The sequence below is a fragment of the Fundulus heteroclitus genome, chromosome 5 (assembly GCF_011125445.2).
Source record: "Fundulus heteroclitus isolate FHET01 chromosome 5, MU-UCD_Fhet_4.1, whole genome shotgun sequence".
Lineage (NCBI taxonomy): Eukaryota > Metazoa > Chordata > Actinopteri > Cyprinodontiformes > Fundulidae > Fundulus > Fundulus heteroclitus.
The window spans coordinates 19305097-19323301 of record NC_046365.1 but is presented as its reverse complement, the minus strand read 5'-3'; the positions used below and the strand labels follow the sequence as shown (position 1 = coordinate 19323301).

General features: G+C 45.4%; 1 protein-coding gene and 1 long non-coding RNA gene across 8 annotated transcripts in view; one reads left to right on the top strand and one right to left on the bottom strand.

Annotated features, from left to right (window-relative positions):
• Nucleotides 1-16400, top strand: part of LOC105940158 (endonuclease V) — an 80889-nt gene extending 64489 nt beyond the window's left edge. For 3 of the 7 annotated variants that reach the window (XR_004931057.1, XM_036137107.1, XM_036137103.1), the window contains one exon: nucleotides 5861-6634. Coding sequence is in view for 1 of the 7 variants with exons in the window: in XM_036137105.1 (XP_035992998.1) it covers nucleotides 16083-16190 (108 nt within the window). In the remaining 6 variants the exon portion in view is untranslated. Of the gene's footprint in view, nucleotides 1-5860; nucleotides 6635-16082 lie in introns of those variants that run through there. The other 4 variants (XM_036137109.1, XM_036137106.1, XM_036137102.1 and 1 more) reach the window with 2 other exon arrangements.
• On the bottom strand, nucleotides 8113-13107 carry LOC118563160. Its single transcript, XR_004931058.1, has 2 exons — nucleotides 12996-13107; nucleotides 8113-8143 (listed from the first exon to the last, which is right to left on the bottom strand). It is a non-coding gene; the product is annotated as an uncharacterized LOC118563160 (long non-coding RNA).
• Nucleotides 16401-18205: the final 1805 nt, after the last annotated feature.

The window sequence follows — 18205 nt, the reverse complement described above, 5'->3', positions numbered from 1 at the left end:
CTGCTATTTCAAAGGACGGATCAGACGGGCCTCCATCATCATCTCATGACTAAGCCAACTCGAGAATACTGATGCTTCATCACCTTCGAGATTAAAAAGTTGAAACGTTGAAGCTCAATATTAGTCAGGCTTATCAAGTCATTTCAGAGGAGTTTCTATATCTGTTTTGCACATAAACATGTTACCTTGATTGAAAACCTTATTACACAACTGAATTTGACTGAAGTGACGGCAAAGGTAGTCCCTGTTGTTGTGTGTATAGATACGTCATCCTACGATTAACATCCCTAGTAACAATGTGTAAAAAGTTTTACAAAACAAAAATATAGACATTTTATTGAAAATATCCTGTTATTTTGAAATACCAGGATATGGTACTGCAACAAAAAATAATAGGTCCTAAAGCTTTTTAAACAACTTTACCATGGTGCCAATATAAATACTTTATATAGACTATAAATCTATGCTAATATCCTGTATCTGTGCGTCATGTGAGTCTGGAAAACAACACATTTCTTGTGTCTTCCTAATGACCGTCTAAGTTCATCAGCATAAAAAAAAAAAAAAAAAGAAGCTCTGCAGCGTTGGTGATTATATTGGAAGAAAGAACCTTGGCCTATGTCTTCACCTCGAATAAACACACACACTCGAGGATCATAAAGGCCAGCCTTCGCAGGGCACTTCAGAGATCTGTCCTCTCCTCACACACACATTGACCCGGTCCACCATGATTCATCTTCTTGGCAGCGTAAAGTGTAAAAGAGATTATTACCAGTGAAGGGCCGGAAATCTACTGCCCCCCCCCCCCCTCTCCCCCTGCCCTGCAGAGGAAATGGGGAAATATTGCTAATGTTTACATCCCTGTGAGTGTGCGTGCGCGGGTTAATGTTATGTGCACTCGACGATGCTTGAAGCCTGACCGGCATGGCAAATCAGCTCGTACGCTAGTTCAGCAGCAAGAAATGTGCTGACTTCCGGGCATTTTTATGTGCCTATCTTTCTCAGGAACATGTTTGAGGCCGTGGGGGGGAAGGGGGGGGTCACAGGTTTGTCGTCTTATGGAAAATGTATTTATGCTTATCAATAAATCCAGAAGCCAGCTGCTGTTGAACCCTGATACAGGATGTTTGTCTGCTTCGTGTTTGTGTGTCATTCACATTATTTTATGAGTGGGCTCAAAAGGGTGAAGCGCTTGTGTGACTGAATTCCCAGTTTCTCGTGCCTTTTTAAATTATTTATCGCTTTCATTATTTTCAAATGAGTTGTAGGTACATACTGACTCTGAAGTCGCAAATCTCCCCAGGTTACGCGAGATAAATAAGATCTCTGAGTCGGAGATCTCTTGTGGCATTTTTGTGTTCATGGTGTGATGGAAGAAATGGGCGGAGGATATATTCTAACTCTTAAGCGTTTGTGGGAGTCCATAAAGTGAACAGAATACAATTACTGTCTTACCAAACCAGTATGGACATTGCAGTATGTTTTCTCTCTTTTGATTAATTTTGAGTTCCTACATGTATTATTGTAGTATTTGTAGTATTTTCTAAGTAAATATAAGTAAAACATTTGTATTTCTTGATGTTATTCATCCATCCATTAATGGATTATTCCATCCATCGTTTGTTTCATCCATGTATATTGAGACTTCCACCCATACATTAATTCATTGTGAAGTTTTGTATTTCATACCTTACATTTTACCTTTAAAAGGACCTCAGAACACTGGAAATGTGCGTCTATAAAAACATAATTTTGATTTTGATTTAAGGCTGTGGGAACCTAGAGAAGATCTTTCATAGAATTTCCAGCAAAGACACACTAGTATGGCAGGTTGGCAAAGGTTGGCACCTGCATAAGTGAAATATTTCATCCTTCAAAAATGAACTTTCGCATTTAATGATGTTGTTTTTTATTTTTAAAGTCAGCTGATTTTTCCTCCTGTGTTGCATCAGTTCATCATTAGCAACGACTAGTTCTAAGATCCGTTCACCCAGGTAAAAATGAATTAATTCACGTGGTTCATCAACCGGAAACTCTGAATAAACAGTGGTCCATTGAGTCCGTGTTTGTAATTGTGGTCACATTCAGCCATCGTATAACTCTCATATTACCATCAGTGCAAATGGGGTTCAACATGCCCTGTAACAGCTGTCATAAACACAGTTACACTCAAAGCGGAGCTTGTGTTGGAAAAAGAGGCTGAAGCATTCGCTCTCAGCACATTTTTTGGTATATCCCACAGCCAGAAAATCACAATTATTCCAGATGGCTTTTGGTCATAAGCGGCATAAAAAAACTCAAAAATATTCCACTTTAAAAAAATCTGTCTGTTTAGGCAGATTAGCAGATAAAAAATCTTTAATCATGGAAATGGAAGACATCTGTGTTGTTTTCGGCTACGCTTGTCGGTACAAGAGTCTAAGAGGAAAAAGTACAACTTAGCTCGTTTCGTCTGCAACTCCTCCACCTGTCTACTTTGATGCCAGATGCAGTCTTGGCTGTATAAATAAATAACAAAATTAGTAGTAGTTTAATCTGTTAATTCAGCTGGTTAGGGCTTATGCCTTCAATTAATATGCTTTACTTTTAATAACCTTACTGTGGGAGCCTAATAGCTGAACCGTGTCTCTGCTGCAGACACTCATCAGTCGGCCAGTTTGCCAAAGGTTGCCCCTGAAAACAGAGCGTAAATCTTTATTTCACCCACGAACAGCGTGCCATTAAAAGAAAGGAAGGGAGCCCCATACTATTTAGATCAATGAACTCGGTGAAGTGATAAAATAAACCGAATAGTTGTGCAAAAAGTCCAGAGCAAAATGAAATATCCTTTTTAGACGATTATCACCAACTATCAAATACAAACAACAGCTATAGTTGGATTTTTGTGCGGAAAAGTTTCACCAAGGAAAAGGCAAGCTGTATTGTGCAGGTTTACAGAACCTCTGCATATTTTATTTGTGGTACAAAACACAAATAGGAAGAAAGCTCTGAAAAGACAAAAGGCTTTGGATCTTTTAGACACCTGCCTAACAGTATGAAGAGCCTGTCCAATAAAGAGCTTTGGAGATTAGAAAGAAAATCTTCTGTGCAACCAGAGAGGAGTGCTAAGCATGTGTTCCCGCTGCAGTGAGGGGCTTTAGTAAAAACAACATGCTGAAACTAATATCTCTAAAACATTTGTAAATTGAATATATTTACTGTTACTGATCAAACCCTTGGATGGGAAAATGCAAATAAATTCAGTTTCCTTGGGTGTCAACCTGTGGATCACACTGAGCATGTAACATATTTAAAGATTCTGCAACTTTAAAATATATTAAGTTGCAAAAGTCCTGAGAGCATTGCACTAAGTGCTGTACAGAAAACCACAAAGCAAACCATCTCTTCTTTTTTAAATTTTCATGCAGAGTGAGTGTGTTGACAGAACGGAGTCAGTAAGATCCATTCTAGCATGAACAGAAGGCGATAATGCTCTGCATGCTAACTACCGCGTGGCTCAGCGAGACGATATTTGTTAGCAGTCTGTCTCGCAAAGACTGATCCATCAGGATCCCCAGATGTTAGGAGCTTGTTTGGGTTTGTTGAATGTCTCTGATTTGCTTCCCCAAAGAGCACCTCACACCTGCACAACGCAGCGCACAGCTGCAGCTTGTGTGTAGTTGGCGGGATGAGGCGTTTTAGCAGAAGCGCATTCAGCCACTGCCCAGCAAAGCTCCGTTTAAAGGTAATACTAAGGAGGGGAGGGGTAAACACATGCGTGCTCGCCTTGAGGGCTTGCTGGATATTCCACGAAACAATGCAAGCGAGCGTCCGGCGTTGCTAGAGGCTCCTCCTGGAGCTGTGAACGCTGCAAGTCAATGAGTCAATGCAATCTGCAGAGTTTCCTCAGATGGTAAACTTCTAATAAGAAACCGAACTTGACTGCTTTGTTTGATGACTAGGATCAATTGGACTTGATGTACTTGACTTGGAATCTGTCTGCATGATTCAGTTGAACTGACCTTTTTTTTTTTTTGTAAAGTGCCTTGAGATGACTTATGTTGTGAATTGGTGCCATATGAATAAACAGAATTGAATCAAACTCTACAGAAGTTGGAGGTGTAGAGAGATGGACAGACGGACACATGCATGGATGGAGGGGTGTTTCTTCTGACTGAGGCTGGTATTTATGTTGGCAGTAGCCCGGCCAGAGAATCTGATTGAGAAAGAGAAACCAAAGATCAATCGTCAAAATACCAGTGGACGCATACAAAAAGCTGATCAGCAGTTTAATTGCTGGAATGCCGATAAAGACTTGACTATAGATAATTGAGGGTATTAATCATTTTAACATGCACTTTTTAAACAACAATGTCATTAAAGGCAGATCCTTTTACACTGTTTTATGATCTTTTGAGACATGTGTCATTTCCTATTGTAAACAAGTGACTTGATTGGAGGAAAATAATTTAACATTTACATGTACCAAGGGTATGAATAACCTTAGGCTTCACTCTTTTTCTTATATGTAATATTTTGCATAAAATCACACATTGAGTTCTTAAATGCTGGATTAGGATTTAGTTGCTCCGTCCCTTCTGATACTTATTAAACAACTTCAATGCACCCGTTTATTGCAATTGTCTGGCAAAGGAGCGATATCACTCAGCATGACCCCGAACATTTCCTGCTTCACCAGCGAATCGCACATTCTCAGTCTGTGCATGTGTACTGCAGTGCCATACCTATCCTGAGCCGTATGTTACACAGGTATCTTGCTTATACGTGGAATAATGCATCTTACTCCATGTGTCTGACTCCTGGGGGGAAATGGTTCAATTCTGTGACAGTTCTGGCTCAAAGGCAGCATGATGCAAGACAAGAATGTGCAAGAATTAAAGGTTGGCATCACTTTAGGTTAAGTGTTTGGTGAACAGACCCGTGTGGCCTCCCGCATAGTTAATTCAGATGTGGAGGGTGATTTAAGTTCAAGTTTTATTTTTTTTTATGGTGATTTAAGTTAAGATAAATGGGACTTTTTATAAGTCAAAATATATTTACATGATGTTAAAAGGTAAAAAGGAAAATATGCATAAGGATGTGTGATATTTGAGACTATACTAAAGCTCTGCAGCAAATTTGCATATTTAATTGCTCGTTAGAGAGTTTCGATCTTTTGGGAGTGGTTACAGGCAGCCGGAGTGGAGCCACACAGTTTGTTTGACCTCGTTCACATTGCTCCGTTTTATTCTTGATGGATATTTCATATCTGTATTGTTTTAATTTTGAAGTAAATGGTTGGACCCAACCAAGAGGATCCATTTTTTTTTTTTTTTTTTTTTTTGCCATCAAATGGATTACAGAGGGGAAAAGAAGAGCGTCAAGGTTATGGCTTCATTAATTAGGAACCAACATTATGGAAATATGAGTGTGCACAAATACCTGCTTGGATTATTTTGAATAAATGCCACCCGACATTAACACTGTAGACTTAAGTGTTCTTTTATTCATCTTAGATCATCATATCCTCATTGCAACATTCACCAAGGTCATTCTGATGTTGTGCAGCCCTGATTCACATGAATAAAAATCACCATGTTTGGTCATTAAGTTAAGTGAAAAATAAAGAAAGCATATATTCTTACTTATAGCATCTCTATACTGGCATGTTTTGTTAGTCGAACCTGGCACCTCTTCAGCTGAGAGTGGTCTCTACCGGTAAAACCTTGAAAGTGTTCAACGGCGACAAAAGCAAAGCTCCAGCCTGAAGACCCTTAATTTCAGAGCGATGTCTTCAAAACAGTCTCCGCTAGGACACTGTGGACCGGCAGCTTTGTACTTTTCTGCCACTTGTTTACCCTCAGTCTTTATTTCATTTCAGAGGCAGCCCATAGCAACAGCATCAATAATTTCCGCTTCCCTCATTCTTCAAAGAACCCGGAGCCTTTCCTTTCAGAAGAATGGTACAATATCGCTTGACACTCGGCTGCCGGTGTGTCTGGAAGCCCAGCAAGGAAGGCTGAAACAAAGAGACACAGACGACACCACAGACGTTTCATTTTTTTACTTTTTATTGCTATTTGGACATACATGTTTTTTTTGTTTTGTTTTTTTAGTCTTTGTCATGGCATCCACCTTGAACATGTCGATAGGACAAATTGGTGCATGTTCATAATTCTGCAGCCATCTAATTAGAAATGATCTATAATAGCCTATTAGGGCAAGAGCGCTCAACTCTAATTGTGTTAGTCATAAGCTATCAAAGCTATTCTTGAAGGGAAGTGTTCAGCTCTCTTTCATCAACCATAACCTTTTGATAGACAGCAGAGTCAATGTCAAAATGCATCACTGCAAGCAGGCGTTAAAACACTGGGAGGATGTTTTATTACTGTCTGTTGAAAGAGATTAACAGCAAAGCAGCACATGTTTAAGGAGGATGTAACAGAACAACCTTTTTTTATGTCACGGTATTCCTAGATTAAAAGCAATAAACTTTTATCATCATTCTTTTTTGCTCCAACACACCATGCATTCTGTCAGATACGATGCAAACCCACAAGGCTTCCTACACTTCTCCAGGCCTGATAAACTGTGTTTGAAAGTCAAGTTGGTAAATGCTCGCGATTAAATGATCTTAAGTCAAGTTTTGAAGTTTGAATGACATTTTATGGTTTGTCTGTTTTGCATCTACACAGCACAGATTTTCTTTTAAATACCACTAGCACATTTTAATTCCTGCTACATCAAAGAGCTTCAGAAGAAAATGTCGAAAATTGTTCACAAGAAATCTCCCGGAGAAAATTAGTGTTTGTGAATTATCAAACGTCTCACTGCTAAAGAATTTGTTGTTAGATTCCTCAAACGTTCAACTCACCCCCAAAAGTGACTTTTCTTGCACATAAACTATATAAACTGTGCCTAAGGGTGCTACTTTAATGTTACTGTGCAATTTTGTTTTTACATTTTGATGTGAACTTGTTTAGTTCTGCAATATTTGTCTTAAAACCATCTTAGTGCTTTCTTCTTAGGGTTGAATGGTGGCTATTGCAGTTGAATTTTCCTATCGGTTCAAGTGGTGCAGGCTTCCGTCACCATAGCCCAGCGTTCCAGTAGAAAAGCATCTCAGTCAGACATACGCCAGCTTCGGCAGAGTTGCACTTTAATTTGAGAAATACATCCCTTTGCTCTTGTATGCTTTGATTTAGGACAGGGCATATCAACTAGGGATTTCTTTTGCTTTTTCTTTGTCCCAGACACCAATTCAAGTCAATTCAGATTAGGCATTTGCCAATACTGAGTCCCGACCCAACATCGAAGGTAAAATCAATGCCATGTCTATGCTTGCAAACCCAGTAGTTTTAAAATGCAGTGGAAATGACATGGAGTTTAGAAGTAAATGCAAACTGGAATACTCACCCCAGCCTCTCCTCTGTTGAATGGAACTGTGAATGTGCAGCTCATGTTTTTGCGTATGAAAAGTCCCTCTTGCAGGCCGTTAAAGAGAATTAAAGAGTCTTTTTTCATGTTCATTTCTCTCCAACAAACCTGTCGGCCCGTACGGAGACTGAAGCAAAGAAGGGAGAGGAAAAAATGCTCTTCCCATACTTGGTTCATGCGTTTGGTTTTCACTATTGATGGAAGCTTAATCATGGGACTTAAATTTTAAGATTGCAGGGTTTAGATCAGGTGTTTGCGAACTTTCTACACCACGGACTTCCTCAGGGAAAGATTTCTTTGAATCCCAGAGCCATGATGGCTAAAGTGAAAACATGTCTTTCTACCAGCTTCTCCATAAAAGCTTTGCCTTCCCACACGTTTAGTAGGAACACCATCAATAACCATTCTGTGCCAATATTCAATGAGAGATTGGAGGAGGATGAAGAGTTTTGTCATCTTGGACCTATTTTGTCCCTGCATGTATTTTTGTTATTCCTGACTTCATTTGTTTATTGTGCCTTGATTTTGCTTGACAATGACAATTGTGGAAGGATAGGCAGAAACGAGGCCCAGATCCTGAAAGATGACTGTAGCTTTTAATTCTGCCTTCCAAATGTGCCGATAAAATAAAGCTTTGTTTGTTTAAAAAAAAAAGGGCATTGGGTCCTTTCTACTTCATGCTGTGTTTTTTATGTGTTTTTTTTATCAGTGCTTGATTCATCCCTACCTGTAATGATTTGAATAAGGAGAACCCAAATGTTAGCCAGACACAGAGCTGAAGCTTTAAAAAAGGGGTTTATTAGCAAAAGGTCCAGGGGACAAAAGACTTGGCTCCAGGCAACACAACAAGGCAAACTCAAAAAGCAGACGAGCCGAAAGTAAAACGGGCAAGCGGACAGGCAGGCTAAACAAAAAACAGAAGGGAAAGAACTCTTACCGGGGAACTTGGACATGGGGGATAACACAAGACGTCCTGACAACAAACCAAAAACTAAAGCGGGCTTAAATAGATGACCGGAACAAAAGAGCAGGGCGGGACTAATTGACCAACACAGGTGGAAATAATAAACGGAGCACACTGACTAAACCTAAGGTAAAAAGCAAGACAAAGACTGGACCAACACTAGCTGAAATAAAGACTAATACCGGTTAAGGATAAATCCAATACAAAACGACACAACACAGAAATAAATCCTAAAACAGAAAAGTCGACTAACTGAAAATAACCAAAACCACAACAGAACATTACAGAGCCCCCCCCTCAAGGGCGGATTCTAGACGCCCTTACGTCTCTACAAAGAAACTAAATAAAAGTCTGACCGGGCGGGTGGAGGGGGCTACAGGCAGGAGGGTCAGAAAAAAAAAGACAAAACAACCAAAACAAGAGTCCAAAACAGAAAACAACCCACATCGGGCGAATCCAAACTAACAGAAAATCTCCCAAAACAGTTCCCCCAACAGAGAGTCCGGCGGTCTTCCCGGCGGACGACCCCAGCGAATCAGGAAGTCTGGCGGTCTTCCCGGCGGGGGGCCCCTGCGTGAGAGGCTCTCCGGCGGACGGCCCAGACGTGACAGGTTCTCCGGCGGTCGTCCCGGCGGACGGCCCAGACGTGACAGGTTCTCCGGCGGTCGTCCCGGCGGACGGCCCAGACGTGACAGGTTCTCCGGCGGTCGTCCCGGCGGACGGCCCAGACGTGACAGGTTCTCCGGCGGTCGTCCCGGCGGACGGCCCAGACGTGACAGGTTCTCCGGCGGTCGTCCCGGCGGACGGCCCAGACGTGACAGGTTCTCCGGCGGTCGTCCCGGCGGACGGCCCAGACGTGACAGGTTCTCCGGCGGTCGTCCCGGCAGACGGCCCAGACGTGACAGGTTCTCCGGCGGTCGTCCCGGCAGACGGCCCAGACGTGACAGGTTCTCCGGCGGACTGCCCCGGCGTGACAGGTTCTCCGGCGGTCGTCCTGGCGGACGGACCAGACGTGACAGGTTCTCCGGCAGATAGCCCCGGCGTGACAGGTTCTCTGGCGGACGGCCCCGGCATGCTAGGCTCTCCGGCGGACGTCCAGGAGGCCGTCTACGGAGCAGGAACCTCGGAGACCGGCGGCGGAGCAAGAATCTAGGAGGCCGGCGGCGGAGCAGGAATCTAGGAGGCCGGCGGCGAGGTCTGGAGAGAGAGAAGACAGAATCCGGCGCCGGACTACAGGGTAGGGAAGGCGTCAAACTAAAGACTACAGGCGGCGGCGTCTGGTTAGTGGCTACAGGCGGCGGCGCCTGGTTAGTGGCTACAGGCGGCGGCGCCTGGTTAGTGGCTACAGGCGGCGGCGCCTGGTTAGTGGCTACAGGCGGCGGCGCCTGGTTAGTGGCTAAAGACGGCGGCGCCTGGTCACTGGTTCCCGGTGCGGGAGCCTGGCTACAGGCGACTGAAAAAGGAGCCTGGTTACAGGCGACGGACGAAGGAGCCTGGCTACAGGCGACGGACGAAGGAGCCTGGCTACAGGCGACCGAAGGGGGAGCCTGACTACAGGCGACCGAAGGGGGAGCCTGACTACAGGCGACCGAAGGGGGAGCCTGACTACAGGCGACCGAAGGGGGAGCCTGACTACAGGCGACCGAAGGGGGAGCCTGACTACAGGCGACCGAAGGGGGAGCCTGACTACAGGCGACCGAAGGGGGAGCCTGACTACAGGCGACCGAAGGGGGAGCCTGACTACAGGCGACCGACGAAGGAGCCTGACTACAGGCGACAGACGAAGGAGCCTGACTACAGGCGACAGACGAAGGAGCCTGACTACAGGCGACAGACGAAGGAGCCTGACTACAGGCGACAGACGAAGGAGCCTGACTACAGGCGACAGACGAAGGAGCCTGACTACAGGCGACAGACGAAGGAGCCTGACTACAGGCGACAGACGAAGGAGCCTGACTACAGGCGACCGAAGGGGGAGCCTGACTACAGGCGACAGACGAAGGAGCCTGACTACAGGCGACCGAAGGGGGAGCCTGACTACAGGCGACCGAAGGGGAAGCCTGGCTACAGGCGACCGAAGGGGGAGCCTTACTACAGGCGACCGAAGGGGGAGCCTGACTACAGGCGACAGACGAAGGAGCCTGACTACAGGCGACCGAAGGGGCCTGACTACAGGCGACAGACGAAGGAGCCTGACTACAGGCGGCAGACGAAAGAGCCTGACTACAGGCGGCGGAGGAAAGAGCCTGACTACAGGCGACGGACGAAAGAGCCTGGCGACAGGCGACTGAAGGGGAAGCCTGGCTCCAGGCGACTGAAGGGGAAGCCTGGCTCCAGGCGACTGAAGGGGAAGCCTGGCTACAGGCGACTGAAGGGGGAGCCTGACTACAGGCGACTGAAAGGGGAGCCTGGCTACAGGCTGCTGAGGTGGGAGCCTGGCTACAGGCTGCTGAGGTGGGAGCCTGGCTACAGGCTGCTGAGGTGGGAGCCTGGCTACAGGCTGCTGAGGTGGGAGCCTGGCTACAGGCTGCTGAGGTGGGAGCCTGGCTACAGGCTGCTGAGGTGGGGGCCTGGCTACAGGCTGCTGAGGTGGGGGCCTGGCTACAGGCTGCTGGAGACCCCGGGCTGCAGGTTTCAGGAGACCCCGGGCTGCAGGTTTCAGGAGACCCCGGGCTGCAGGTTTCAGGCACCAAAGTCAGACCCTTAGCCACCAGGAGTCTCAGAATCAACTCCTGGAGGGTATCAGAAAGAGACGTCCAATAAAGTCTCTCCCAGAGCTGGCTGTCCATGAGGGCTATCTGGGGTCTGGACTTGTAAAGAACACCATGAGGCTCTAGGTCTCCAGGGGTTCCCGGTTGTTGCACCCCCTTCTGAGGTCCTGGATGACCGAAGAGCGAAGGATCCCCCTGGGTTCCAACGTCACAGGTCCGCGACGGACCACCCTGGGTTCCAACGTCGCACGTCAGCGCCGGACCAATCTGGGTTCCCACGTCGGACGCCAGCGACGGACCCCTCTGGGTTCCCGCGTCGGATGTCTGCGACGGACCCCTCTGGGTTCCCATGTCGGACGTCAACGACGGACCCCTCTGGGTTCCCACGTCGGACATCTGCGACGGACCCCTCTGGGTTCCCACGTCGGACATCTGCGACGGACCCCTCTGGGTTCCCACGTCGGACATCTGCGACGGACCCCTCTGGGTTCCCACGTCGGACATCTGCGACGGACCCTTCTGGGTTCCTACGTCGGACGTCTGTGGCAGCAGTTTCTGCTGGACCCCCTCCTGTGACTTGGGTGACGCCAAGTCCTCCTGGACCAATTCTCGGAACTTGGGCTTGATGGGAGTCGAGGGGTTGGCCAGACCCTCGGAGAGAGACTCAGGAGCCGGGGCGTCGGCCAGACCCTCGAGGACAGACTCGGGTCGGCTGTAGAAAGCCTGTAGTGCAGTCCTATAATGACCCTCAACTTCCTTTAACTTCTTCTCCAGCTCCTCAGAATATTGGATCAGTAGAGCCTCCCTGAGACGTTTGATGATGGGGGCAAAAGTTCTTATTTTGCTCTCCAATGTCAAGTACTCCGAGTCACGGACGCCAGCAGGGGGAGCTGTAGGCCTCTCAACTCTGGGAAGCGAGGAACTCCTGTCTGCTGGACCGGAAGTGGGTCGAGCCAGAGACTCGGCAGTCGGGTGAGGCCGGACTGGCTCATCGGGCGGCTGCCCGCCATTGCTGGATGGGGGGCCGGCAGACGAGCGCTTCCTCCTTCGGCGGCGAGACGGCGGGGCTAGCGGGGATGCCGGTTCCTCCCGACGGGACGGAACTGCCAGCGAAGACTCATTCGCCTCCGCGTCAGGAGGGGGAAACGGGACCGACTCAGGGAATAAGTCGGGACGGAGCTCCCAGATCATCTCGGCGTCGACCTCCAGAAAAAGGTCCGGATCCGGGATGAACGGCGATGAGGCGGACTGACAGGGTAAGTCCAATGAACAACAGCCTTGAGAGTGGGAGGATAGTGGTGCGCCGGGCTGAGTGAGCTTAGCTCCTCCAGAAAGGAGATAACGTGTCGGCTTGGGGTTCATGGTGGTCAGGACGTAATGTAATGATTTGAATAAGGAGAACCCAAATGTTAGCCAGACACAGAGCTGAAGCTTTAAAAAAGGGGTTTATTAGCAAAAGGTCCAGGGGACAAAAGACTTGGCTCCAGGCAACACAACAAGGCAAACTCAAAAAGCAGACGAGCCGAAAGTAAAACGGGCAAGCGGACAGGCAGGCTAAACAAAAAACAGAAGGGAAAGAACTCTTACCGGGGAACTTGGACATGGGGGATAACACAAGACGTCCTGACAACAAACCAAAAACTAAAGCGGGCTTAAATAGATGACCGGAACAAAAGAGCAGGGCGGGACTAATTGACCAACACAGGTGGAAATAATAAACGGAGCACACTGACTAAACCTAAGGTAAAAAGCAAGACAAAGACTGGACCAACACTAGCTGAAATAAAGACTAATACCGGTTAAGGATAAATCCAATACAAAACGACACAACACAGAAATAAATCCTAAAACAGAAAAGTCGACTAACTGAAAATAACCAAAACCACAACAGAACATTACACTACCTGCTGAAATGACTTTGCAGAAAACAAGATAGCCACCAGCAAAACGAATAAAATCTCTCTATAATCATCGCATATGACCTAAAGTGTCCCTATCGATGACGGATACGCCTTGTTGTGTTAACATAAAGGGCCCTCCGGCTCCTCTGGACACAATCTCTGCCTCTCCAGTCGTCTCTCTCTCTAACACTGACCCTGGGTCAGCTCCTCGTTATGTCGGCTTTCCTCCCATTACAGCTCTATTAGGTTGTCCTTTTATTGACCGTTCAGCATGTTGTCCAGAGCTGTGGCAGACTGTAACATGATAACAGCTCTCCATCTTCCCATTCCTTTCCTCTCTTTCTTTATCTGTCTTTTTTAACACATGCTCTGATTGCATTTCGCTGCTGTCGCCCTGCCTCTCCTATGCTTTACTTGCCACCGCTGATTGCCTCCGTAATGCACAGAAAACCTTCCTGGGTGGCTTTTTCCGGAGCAAATTGCTTCATGTTGTGTTATTGTAGGGCCTAAACTGACTGGACTGGGGAAGCAGGCAGAGGTGTACACGCGGTTAGGAACAAAAAATAAGGGCTAATTCTGCTCCCTGGCCATCACTTGCAGACTCCCGAGTATGTCTGCAATGCTACTTAAACAGCGGAGGAATCCTGAGAGCATAATGTGCTCATTTCTGACAGCTCAAGGTCCTGCTGTTGAATCTCCGTCCTGCACCACTGCTCCCTGCGTTTTCTGTCACAGGAGCAACATGTCTCATTTATATCAACCCAGCAACATTAGCAAAGGTCAGTTATTTTTGCCACCTGAGAAGTTCCTGAAACCCCGTAGGGGTATCACCTGCCATCAGAAACTGACATTTGCTGCTTTTCTTGGCTGAAATGACAACATTTTTCTAATTATTCACCCGATAAAAAAATTCCAATAAATCACTCGCACGTTGCACTGCAAAAACGACACTAAAAATAAGTAGACTTTTCTTAAACTGAGTGCATTTGTCCTTGATTTGAGCAGGCAAAAAAGATGATTTGCCAATGGAATAAGATTTTTTGCACTTAATATAGGAATAACTCATCTCTGTCATCTTATTTCAAGTGCAGTTTATCTAATTATCTTATTTTAGGGATCAAAATACTCGTTCCATTGGCAGATTATCTTATTTGCGTGCTCAAATCAAGGACAAATGCACCAAGTTCAAGAGAATGTGTCTTATTTTTAGTTCCGTTTTTGCAGTGTGTGAATCGGGCTAGATGTCAATGAAATCTATGTTTTTGAGTCTCAAGGTTTTCCACAAGTTCCTCCGATGCTTCCGATGGAGAAACTGCAGCCAACGCTGGGAAACAAGCCGCGGTTGTTTGCGTTAGCATGAAGACATTTGAGAAGCAAAATGAAACCGGGGCACGCAGTTAGATGGTGCGTCCATCTCTTCTCGCAGAACAGGTCACATGACACACAGGGAACTGCAGCAGACAATACAGTCTCTCTTTCCGTGCGTCATAGGGTAAAAAAACTAACATTTAGAGAAACTTAAGTAAGAATCTACATAAGAAAACGACCCTGTTAGGAAGGTGTTGGACGGACAGAGGGCTAAGCATCTCAGGTGGGCTGATCTATTTCCAGCATTATAATTCGGTCATGAACTATTCTTCATCTTAAACTTTCTGTTCATTTTTACTGTATTAGATCCATAGCTGCCAAGGTTTGTAAACAGTTGCGTTAGACACAGGGATTACATTTTTCAGTTAAACTATTTGGTTTTAGGGATAAAAACCATCTCAAAGAAGAAAAAAAAAAAGCAATCCCCATGGATCACCAGCAGGGTTTGTGATCCATGTTGCTGCTGCGCGTGTGTGTAGTTAATGGTCTTTTGGGACACGACTTTCAGGCTTTATTAGAAGCCTCTAAACGCTACAAACCTCATCTGACTTTACTGTAAATATGAGTCAGTTCCCCCTTCGAATGCTGCGAAATGATCACAAATTTATGGCCATCACGCTGGGTTTTAATCCCTGTCGCAGCGGTCTCTCCTCTTCTCTTCCCTCCAATTGCTTGCAGCGATAAACCCTGGTCCTTTCTGTGGAGTTGGTAGTGACTGTAAATGTCATGATCTGTGAGGTTGTTGCTGGACCAAAGTGCAGGCAGGCAGGCATGCAGCACGGTGAGTAGAGATGTTTAATGAAACAAAAGCCAGACTTACAGAGAAGCCAAAGTGAGGCATCGGACAAGGGCCAAACAAAAGACTTAGGCAGGCGAGGCATGAACAGGAAGAGAATAACAATCCATCCAACAGAGAAACAGAGACCAGCAGGAGCTTAAATAATAGTGAGTGGCATGACACAGGTGAAAATACAAGAAAACCCCAAATATACGAAGAACACAGGAATGAACGGCTTTACATTTCATGATGGTTGCATGAATGCTTTAGTGCAAACGCTGGCCATTCAGGTTTGTCCACTCAGTATTATTTAATCCGATTTGTAATCGAGGCGTAATCAGTTGGTCTTCTAGTGCATTTTATGTCAGTAACTATGGGTCTATTAAAAACAAAACCGTATACCAGACGTGTTGCTTTACACTAGATTAGTTATTTCCAGCCGTGTAGCTGCCAGGATTCTTGATTTGAAGTCCTGAGTTAAAACTGAATATGCTGAATATGAACAAACGTGAGGACAGTCTCAGAGACTTTTGCACTGCCACTGTGAAGCTTTGTAAGGTTTCAGACTTGATGTCTTCTAAATGCTTTCGGCTCTGAGTGTAATTAGTTTCATAGCTGCAGTACTTCCTGTCCGACTCTGACACGTGCACAGTATTTTCAGGATAACTCGTAGCTCACCTCTCTGGAGTGCCTCAGAGATATTTGATAAACAGTCGCTCTGGCAAGACTTTGCACATATAAGTCTGAGCAGAGTGGATCCTCTGAATAGCAGATTACTGCTTTCCTCACAGTATCATCAGTATTTCGGGGCCTAAAGGCCATTAAGATATACCGTTTAGCTCCTTTTGTCCTTAAACAATGCTGTCCCGTTAGGCTGGATTTAAATTTTTATCCATTCTACTCCTGAATGATTTCAACTTTTGTCTCCTCTCCTCCTGGGCCAGGTTTGTGGATGCTGCGGCGCAGGATCTGAAGATAAAGAGCAGCAGTCTCTGAAGACCCCTTTAAAGGTCCATCTGTGTGTGCGTGCTTGTGTGAATGGTAACTTTTAAGAGCACAGCTGTTTTAGCCCGGGCCGAGAAGAAACTGAGAATAACTGTGTCTTTTTAATGCATTCACCCCATATTTGAGCTGGAAATGGGTCAGACTGTTTCTTTTTATATTCTGTTCTCATTATAATTTTGGGTCACTCAGCTTTTTTTTGTTTTTTTTTTGTACCAGGAGCTCTTGAAATAAATCAGAAAAGGCCCTGATCTGCCACAGAGAACTGGTCATTTGTTAATATCTGGAAAAGGGAGGAGGAGCGGGTTTTATGTGGGACGGTACGGAAGGGTATAGCGGCTTCACATGGGACCACACTGCTACACAAACATCCAGCACCGCACTCGGTACGTGCTCCGACAGGATAGCTCTCCTTAAATGCGTCAGACTTGGCCGCGAACGCTGCTGTGCCAGGCTGGTCCCAGAGAGGGAAACGGAAAAGAGAGGCGGGGGGAGGGGGGAGAGGGGTCAGAATCTGCAGGGGTGGTGTCCAGGAATAGAAGCGGTCAGATGGGGAAGCATTGATCAGCAGGAGAGGGTCTTTGGGTCAGCGGATAGGGACCGCAGGTGGCTCCGAGCCATCCACACATCTAAAAACACTGGATGGACTCTGTGCCGCTGGCACAAAGGGAGAAGATTTGTGCTACATCTGATTGAAGATATCCAGCTTTGTGCTTCACTCAATAAAACAGCGCTGGTGGAATTTCACAGTTTGCTCAAGTGATCACAGATTAGTGGGAAAGCAAACAGAGATTACTCAAACTGCATAATAAACGTCAAAGTATTGTTCTGATGCATACATTTTTAAATGAATGCTGTGTATAATCTAACCAGAGCAAAGAAAACATTTACTACGACGTCTGGTTTGACTTTAAAATTGATTTAAATGACACTTTAAAACATTTTTAATAAGGTCTTCAAACCTTCACTCACACACCTCAAAATTCTTGGAAGAACTTGAGCAAAAGATTCAACAATAAATGCTGCATCTTCTGTCTTAAAGTCTATAACAAGGTAACAAAAGCCTGTGAACGGAAATGAAACAATAATCCCTCTCCAGAACTGAAACACATTCTCTTTGTTTCTGACCAAATTGGTGTTTTCTTAAACCTCGCTTCTGATTGGCTCTACTCTAAAATGCAAAAGTATTATTCGCCCTTAAATCTGTCACATTTGAAATTTTAAATGTTAACATATTTTACTAAGATTTAATATGACGAAAAAACACAAATCTAAGCTAAATTTTGACATGGAAAGAAAAAGGTTTACATTTTTTACCAATAAAAATATCGAAAGTGTTACATGCATCCATATTCGGTCTTATTTATTCTGATAAATGATCTTTGATTTGTGAAATCCAATGCAGCCAATCACCACCAAGATAAAAAAACTAGTTAGGAAAAAGAATGGACCACAATAAATAAGTAACGATCACCCTGTGGTGAGATCTTTGGATCTGCTGCAGTTGTCCTGCCCTCCTGGCATCGGTCATTTTGCACCATGCTCTGATCCACCAGGAGAAGCCTGGATGCAAGGTGAGGCTCATGCTCTAAAAGTGGTAACTGTGGTAACTTGTACTTCCTGTGTCAGCCGGGACTCATGAAGAACAAGCTTGAGCTGTCAGGAGTGGATACTGAAGTAAACACCACCCACACAGTAAGTGAGGACACAGGGCTTTGTGTCTGACAGTTTGGTCAACCTTGTTCTTTACCCGCTGCATCCTAGGTGCACAGAGGAGCACATCGTAGATCCTTCCTCCCTGCAGCTGTAAGACTTTAACCATCACTGAATTAAGTTGCTTCCAGTCTTGCTATGATTTGAAAAGTTTTAAATTTTCTTGTCAAAGGTCTGTTGTTCTCTTTGCGCTAATAGAGATCATAGTTTGTGCATTTTTAAATTATCTTACTTAGTTGCACGTTTCTTAGAACCTGATCATGCTGTTTTCTGTACCTGTCATGTTTTTTTTACTTGTACTTTAAATTTGACCTTACTTGCCAGTTTCTTGTTTTCTTATTTTTTGTTTTTA